The sequence below is a fragment of the Mya arenaria genome, chromosome 5 (assembly GCF_026914265.1).
Source record: "Mya arenaria isolate MELC-2E11 chromosome 5, ASM2691426v1".
In the NCBI taxonomy this organism is placed as follows: domain Eukaryota; kingdom Metazoa; phylum Mollusca; class Bivalvia; order Myida; family Myidae; genus Mya; species Mya arenaria.
In genome coordinates this window covers 14,119,016-14,127,352 of record NC_069126.1, presented here as the reverse complement: position 1 = coordinate 14,127,352, position 8,337 = coordinate 14,119,016, and the positions used below count along the sequence as shown (strand labels likewise).

At 34.4% G+C, this 8,337-nt stretch overlaps 1 protein-coding gene across 1 annotated transcript; it reads left to right on the top strand.

Moving 5' to 3' along the window:
- The first annotated feature begins 327 nt into the window (after positions 1–327).
- On the top strand, positions 328–7,988 carry LOC128233641 (BUD13 homolog). The gene is made up of 6 exons (XM_052947415.1): positions 328–445; positions 2,517–2,701; positions 4,005–4,768; positions 5,622–5,776; positions 6,282–6,466; positions 7,145–7,988. Exons 1-6 carry the CDS (start codon positions 333–335, stop codon positions 7,318–7,320), a joined length of 1,578 nt encoding a protein of 525 aa, XP_052803375.1. The 5' UTR covers positions 328–332; the 3' UTR covers positions 7,321–7,988.
- Positions 7,989–8,337: the final 349 nt, after the last annotated feature.

The following is an 8,337-nucleotide window of genomic DNA, read 5'->3' as shown; positions in this document are numbered from 1 at the left end:
TACCATAGACTGCCACTGCTGTTTAACCTTTTCCTCTAATGGAATGCGTCTTGAAAGATGAACCAACAGTTAGTTCTCATTCGGCGAAATGTTTTGCGATCTTGCACTTAAACAACCAACAATTCTCTATTTGTGTATATAGATAGATAAAATATCAAAACATAATATGAAAACGGTTTGCTGGGAGTAGAATTTGTAATTGTAAAGCGTTTAGTTATTCCCTAAATAATGGGTTGAAATATGGAGGGGTCGAGGCCCGAGCTGTTTCATATGTCTTTTACGATCACGACATGGTACGGTACGGAAAGTGAACGGTTAATACAGAAAGCAAGATGGCTGCGCCCAGTAAAGCCGATTATTTGAAGAAATATTTATCAGAAAATGCGGAAGAAAAGAAGAAAAAGAAGAGGAAAAAACTTGCCGGAGCCCCGGCTAAAGTTATTAAGTAAGTGTTTAATATTATGACGGATAAGATCATATTTATTCCTTCTAATGCGTTTCTATTTTCCAAATTCATCATGTCAAGTTGTATTTCAAATCATTTTCAACACCGCTTTAAAACATATTGAAAACGTTTTATATCAAATTTCTGCTACTGTAAATCTAGGAGGTAAAATATGCCGGATTCGAACCCACAACTGCCAGAATAGTAGGGTACTTGTCAGTACTTCTTGACCTTACCATGCTTACCCACAAGCACAAGACTTACAGTACACTCAACGAGTTAGACCCACTTTCCTCGCTCACTCCGAGGGATAAAGTCGGTGATCGCGGGTTTCCTCGGAGGGTAAAACTGTTGTTTAATATGAACAATAGCGTTGAGAATCGTCCGATTTTATGATCCCGCAGCGGAACTCTGAGTCTAATCAGAAAAGCAAGAAATCATTCTTGTTTAAACGTTATTTATTTTTATGCTTATCCACATTGTTATGCGTAAAAGATTCTTACATGTACCAACGTTTAATTTGTATTTATGTCCGTAAATGCCAATTGAATATTGTCTTGAATTATAAACATTGAATCATTAAAGTATATCCACTAAGTTACTGCATCATAAAGCAGTTGACTATTTACACGATTCTGAACCATGACCTCTGACGTCAAGCGCGTGATCAATACAATGTAGAATATACTATTTATTATTGATGGTTAAAAATAGCTATGATGTTTCATGGAATTTTCCACAGAAAACGAGGCAAGAAGGCCTTCAAAACCATGCGCTGTGAACTTTGAACGCGTGTTTGACCTCCTGATTTTCTGAAAATGTGTAACCTAGAATTTCTCGGAAGAAATGTGTTTATCATTCATTAGCAAAAACACGTTTATAAGATAAATGTGCAACTAGTGAAATACGACTGCATTCTTGTGGTAAGCTAACTTCATGCAAAACGGGCAGAGGAAAAATAATAAAAAGCAATTTACTGGAGCCGTCGTAATCCGTTGAAAATTTTAATAAAATAAATATAACTTTAGCGTAGATTCTTATCTAGTGTCCGCAGAGTTTCGCGGAGTTAACCCCTCTGAGGAACGCCGAGTTCGTTATTCTTCGGTCGACTGATCACCCTCCGAGGGCCTTAAATTCAAACTCCGAGGAAAGCGGACAGTCGATAAAATCATTGTGTTGGCCGCGATAGCAAAAATCCGCGGAGGGAAACGGAAAGTGGGTCTAACTCGTTGAGTGTACTGTAACCCTCCAAAAGGCTCCATTAACTGTTTTAGGCTGATACACATACTCTTGAGACTACTTAAGTAAAGCTGGGTGGAAAAGTGTGGGAAATTCTGGCACAAATAAAAAAAAATTGTTGACAAACACTTGTATGTTGATCTTTAAACCCGGAAAAATATTAAAATTATTAGTCGATCATTGATAAATTTCTGATAATTAAGGTGAACAAGCCCGAATTCATATACTTCTGCTTGGAATAACATTCTTGAACAAGCCCTGCTGTATAAAACACAGAATTTGAGCAAGCCCGGAAAGCATTTTACCATTGCAGGGCTTGTCGGCTTGTTATGACTAGTTTAATTGATAGTATAATTCGTTCAGATTCCCAAAACTAATCATGCATATATTATTATAAAGTTTTTTTTACACAGTAGTCAGGAAAACCTAGTAATAATTAAGGACTCAAGCAACAGAAGCAGTTTTTTAATCTGTTTTATAGCCATTGTTCAGCTATGTTCCCATTGCCAAAAAATGTTTTCCCAATTTGGCCATACATTAACAAATAAGATACTTTTCTACCTTGTACAGGCTTTAAAGAAGTGCATTAATTGTTTAAAATCATCAATATAACTATGACTTTTGTACCATAAATTAATTTTAACATTTGAGCATTTTTGTCCTATTTCTGATACCTTCAAGTGAACTTTCCCATTTTGAAGAGTATATGCATTCTTCCAAAAAATTTGGAAAGAAATTCATGGTCATAAAGAAAGAGAACTTCTAAATGAAATTTCTTTGAAGGAATTATACAAACAAAAATGATAGTTGACTCATTCCATTTATCTTTCAGATCAAGGATTGTGGATGATGATGTAGATTTCAAGTCGCTTTTGCCCAGTAACCTGAGTAATACTCTTGAAGAAGATGTGGGAGACAATGACCCAATGGTAGCAGATGTGATTGACGAGAGACCCGAGCATGTCAAGATGCTGGAGAAATATCGATCTTCTGGTGCTTGGAAAGTGCTTGGGAAAGGTGACTCTTTTTACTTAGGCCTAAAATAAAAAATTTCTTGTTTGGAGTAACGCGACCGACCTATAAAAATCGTTGCCGACTCAAATTATTTTTTTGACATTTTGATCCGCGAATTTTTTTTTCAACGCCTTTCCGCTACTATTTTCTGTTTCTGCTCTTTTCTTCTGTTTCGGTTCTTTTCGATTTGTAGACACACTCGTAGAGCTTCGGTTTTTATCGCTGATCGCAATGAGCGTTTCGAAAACATGGCTGACTGCAAGTTTGTCGAAGGTGAACCGAACGAAATTACGTTTTGTGTGACAATAAATTACTTAAATAAAAAAATTAAAAACAACTTTGTAAGAAAATTCAATGTCGACTACACATGGTACGATGTATTTGATATTTTAATGGAGAATGATGAAACAATCCCAGAGAGCTACTACGACAACTTCGAAAAAATGTCAAAAATAATGTTCTCGTCAAAGCCCTCAGAGACTGCAACAGAAAAATTTAGTCCACATTCATATGACAGGATTTCAGTATTATTGACTTTGATAAAACTTTAAAATATGTAACAATTGCCAATTTGTTTCACATTTTCGTTTGCTTATCTTGAGTGTCATAAGTTTGTTTTGTTGAGTTCATCTCTGTGTCAGTCTTAAGTAGATTGAAATTCTTTGAAATTAAAAAAATAAAGGATCAGAAGTTAAGATGTTTGTTGTTCAAAAGTTTATTACAATGCCTTGAATAACTAGTGTTATGTAGTGAATGTACTGTACACAAGATCCAGTTGTCGTTGGAGAAAAAAAAAAAAAAAAAAAAAAAAAAACCTACCTACCTACCCACCTTAAAAAATCTGGGTCGGGTTACTCCAAACAAAATTTTTTTTAAGGTTGGCCTTATGTTATTGATAAATTTACAACACGATTTCATTGAATGGTTCAACAATCCTGCATGTTTATAGTTTGTTTGATTGTTCAATGCACCTACAAATTCTTACTTGTTATAAAACTACTACTTTACTTACTGTCTGTTTTTCGCACACTATCCTTTCAATTAAAAGTTTAATACAGGTATAACATTATCATTTGTCAAAATACAGGTCAATAATTCCTTCTCGTTTGACAAAACAATTGATAAGGAATGTATAACTTGAGGTGATTGTTTAGAAAGAATGTATATTGATTACAAATTCTTGTAAAAAATTATGAAAGACCTTATGTATAAGAAAGTTTGTCTCTGTAATCAATCACCAGTTAAAATAGATTTTTTTTATATGCTTGACCTTCAGTTATTTATGAAAACTTAAATTCCTTTGAAGATGAAGAAAGGGACATTGCTGATCGACAAAGGAAATATAGACATGATTCAGACTCGGATACTTCACCACCCAGACACAGACGACATGATTCAAACACAGACTCAGACACATCACCACCCAGGCGTAAAAGACATGATTCAGAAAGTGATCAGTCACCACCTCGTAGGTCAAAGCAATCTTCAAACACACAAAGTAGAGACAGGCATAATTCAGAGTCTGATTATTCCCCACCTCGAAGAAAAAGACATGATTCTGGTTCAGATTCTGATCCGTCCCAACCAAGAAAGAAACAAAATAAATCAACTGCTGATAGACAGTCACATAGACGAAAGAGACATAATTCAGACTCTGACCCATCACCACCTAGAAGACAAAGGAATGACTCAGATTCTGACCAATCACCACCCAGGAAACAAAAGAGGCATGGTTCAGATTCTGACCAATCGCCACCTAGAAAACAAAGGCATAACTCAGATTCTGACCAATCGCCACCAAGAAGAAAAAGGAATTTTTCAGATTCCGACCAATCACCGCCAAGAAGTAAAGGTTCAAGACAGTCATCCAAACAAAAGGCTGTACAAGATATAACTGGAAAAAGAAAGAAACACAGACATAACTCGGATTCAGACAATTCACCACCCAGAAAAGGCAAAGAAAAGACTGAGAAAACTTTGTCTGGGAAAAAGGCAGGACTCAGCTCTGCTAAAGAAATGAGAAGGGAAGCTGATGAATTGAAAATGTTAGAAGATGAAAAATTCAGACAGGTAAAAGTTCAATTAAAAATGTATTCCTGATTTGATACCATATTTTTTACTTGGGCTTTTCTCATCAAAATGCAGTGGGTCTAGCACAAGTTATAGGACTGCTTATTTTTCTGTTTCAAGGTGGCTATACATGTTTAGTGCATGTATCATAATATGTCTCCACTACAACTAAAGGGTTATAAACTGTTTTTGTCAGTACTATTATTCTTATTTTCAACCAAATTATGACCAGAGCAGATGAAGGAAATGATTGAAACTTGGGTTATATATATATATACTGGTACATGTATGGCAATGTTGAGTTTTGCACAGTTATGTTTCATAAAAGTTGAATGCTTTCTAGTTATTTTTCAGTTTCATTTTCACAATTTTTGTCCAGAGCATAACTCAAAAACTACTTTATTCAATTGAATGTAGGCTGGAGATGTGACTTTGTGTGCAGTGCAATAATAACTCTAAGCAGGAACAAAACTTGTCCTTAGCTTTACTAAAGAGATATTCAAATAAATTTATTAAAATGTTTATTATAAGCTTAGCTGGCATTACTTTTGGACCCTTTGTTAGAAAGTTATCTGCCCTTTTACGTTGAATTTCTGATTGACATTACTGGAAAACCTTTAATGGAACTTAATAGAATTGTAAATTTTATAGATAACAATGTAAGCTGTGCACACCACAATAATAATAACTTTAACACTTGAATTTCTCCCATTGTCTCAAGCCTAACTCATCGGAAGGAATTGAATGTAATATTGATAGATGTAAATGGGATGCTGTACTCCATACAATATTTATAATTCCAAGGGTACAAACTAAAACAAATGCAGTTAATTTGTCAATTTGTTTTTACCAGATTGATGATGGAAGGCTGGGCAGAGGAGCGGCGACCGTTTTCCGAGACAAGAAGTCAGGGAGGGTCCGAGATCTTGCAGATGAGAGAAGACAGCAGTCAGAAAAAGAGAAGATAAAAGCTGCCGAAGATGAGAAATTCAAACAGATGGCAAAGGGGTAAATATTTCATTCATAAGTTTGTGTACAATTTGGAATGTGTAGGACAAAACATCCCGTGGACAAAACCTCCCATGTCATTTTGACTAGCTGGACGAAATCTCCCACATCATTTTGACATTGTGGACAAAACATCCCACATCATTTTGACATTGTGGACAAAATTGTTTGTTTCATGACAACAATTTATGAAATTTTACTTACATTAGTGTATGGCATTAACATGACTTGGAGAAATTATCACTTGGTATAACCAATATCTACTACATTGTTCAGTCATTGACTTTTGATGAAGAAGCCTCAATTCTTACACTTATGCTTGGCAAAAAAAAGAATTCAGAATTTAAGCAAGTCTGGAAAGCATTTTACTGATGAATCTCAAGAAACTATTTTCCTAATAAAATAGGTTTTCTGGCCTACCCTCCCTACCCTACCTTTTGGGGGCCTGAAATTTTAGACAAACATATTATTCTTTTATGCCTAAACAATTTATCCATTCTGTCAGGTTAAAGCAGTTAGAGACCCAGACTACCAAGCGGGATGAAGCCTTGCACGAGGCTGAAAAGCCAATGGCCCGTTACCGTGACGACGAGGATTTGGACCAGATGCTCCGCGAAATGGACCGGGCAGAAGACCCTATGTTGGCCTTCATGAAGAAGAAAAAGAACAAAAATGCTCCAGCAGTGAAGGGTAGGCTAATTGTAGAGAGGTTTATTGACTTTGCGCATAAATTAAAGTGTTGGTTATTGCTCTTGAAATTTTAGGATTTTAAAAGAGATCCTGTCAGACACTTTAGCGAGACCATTTTATATCTTGGAACAATTTACATTACGGTAATAGTCATTTTACATCTGACAGATGTTTTTCCAACAGGTGTGTAAATTTAAACAATTACACCATGCTTTTATTTTCTTATACTCAATTTATATGAAATTTAAATGTATCAAATTTATCATGCTATGAAACACCAAAATTAAAATGCTTATAGATATTTTAAATTAATGGTTTATTCACAATACATACAGACACCATGTCCATGGTATACATATATCAAAATTATAAATTTACAAGTGGACAAGAAAGCACAACAAAACTCACAGTATTAAATTTAAGAGAAAAGTCATTCAACATATTTTACAAATCAAAATATTGATTTATATAAATCAATTTATATTTTCTACTTGTAAAGTACAACAGTGAGAGAAAAGAGTATATTAACTGTTGATTTATATGTGTATAAACATATAATCTTCTCATTATAGTAATATAACACCAATGAAAAATGAGTATATATACAAGTATATAACTTAATTACTTCAATACTAAGCCTAAAATCAGATGCATTACTTTTTTTTATCTCTCCAACAGAAAAGCCTAAATATAAGGGTCCAGCCCCGCTCCCTAACCGATTTGGAATCATGCCAGGGTACAGATGGGACGGTGTGGACCGGTCTAATGGATTTGAGAAACAGGTGTTTGCTAAACAGGCTGAGGGAAAGGCACAAACTGACATGGCTTATAAGTGGAGTGTAGAAGACATGTGAATACGGATTGAAATAGTGGACTGTGATTTGGTTTTGTTAAGTGTTTGCTTTGTGTTATCAGTGGTGTTACATCACAGACAGTGATGTTAATCTAGTTAAGATTGATGTTGTTGAAGTATGGAACTGTCCAATAATGTGAATATGTGAATTTGGCCTAGAATGAAATTTAAAGCCAAAAAGATGAGGTGAGAAACAGGACATAATATTATGGCAGAGGAGGATGATAAAGTTCAGGATTAATCTGACGTCGCAATTGACATCAGTCATGCTCAGAAGTGTCAGTTTAAGACAATAACACTGTAGTAAAAAAAGGTCTGGTTATTAACATTGAAAACAGTATTTAAAGAAATACTTTGAAGGGTTGGAATCAATTTAATTGTATCTATGGTGCTTATTCTTGCTTTGGGCTTAAATCCTACCTACACAATGTTTGGTCAGTGATTATCCCTGGGCATAGCCAAAGTTGTAGTTATATGCAGGGACTATTGTCTAAACATTTAGACCAGCCTATATCAATTTGGTGTCATAAAAGTTTCAGGAGGTATTTTTTATTGTGCATTTGTTAATAGCAGTACAGTATTAAACTGTCTCAATGAATTTATAGAACCAAGACTTCTCGATTATGTGAACATGTTTTTAAGTTTGTAATAAATTCAAAAACATTGTTACCGGTATGTCATATGTGATAAAATTGATATCTAAAGTACAATAAAGCTCTGAATTGTCTGGTTTAAGATTTATGATGAAATTGTATTAGTTCTTATGCATTATTTTACATTTAAATGTCTGCACTTTTAAATGCTAGAACATAATGAACGATTCGTCACAAAAATAGTTTGCTACATAACATTTGACCACAGTTAAATAACGATATACCATAGTAATACGATGAGCCACACAAAAATAACGTTAGGCCACTATTATTTATCCCTAAGTAAAATAAAAAATAATGTTTATTTTATTTTTTAAAATAGGACTTGACTAAACACAAATCACTTTTATTTTAAGAAGTACACA

Excerpts from the sequence above, each read along its gene's own strand:
- LOC128233641 (XM_052947415.1), top strand. The coding sequence starts at position 333 with ATGGCTGCGCCCAGTAAAGCCGATTATTTGAAGAAATATTTATCAGAA. Across the intron at positions 2,702-4,004 it reads TTGGAAAGTGCTTGGGAAAG|ATGAAGAAAGGGACATTGCT; the intron begins GTGACTCTTTTT and ends ATTCCTTTGAAG. Across the intron at positions 4,769-5,621 it reads AAGATGAAAAATTCAGACAG|ATTGATGATGGAAGGCTGGG; the intron begins GTAAAAGTTCAA and ends TGTTTTTACCAG.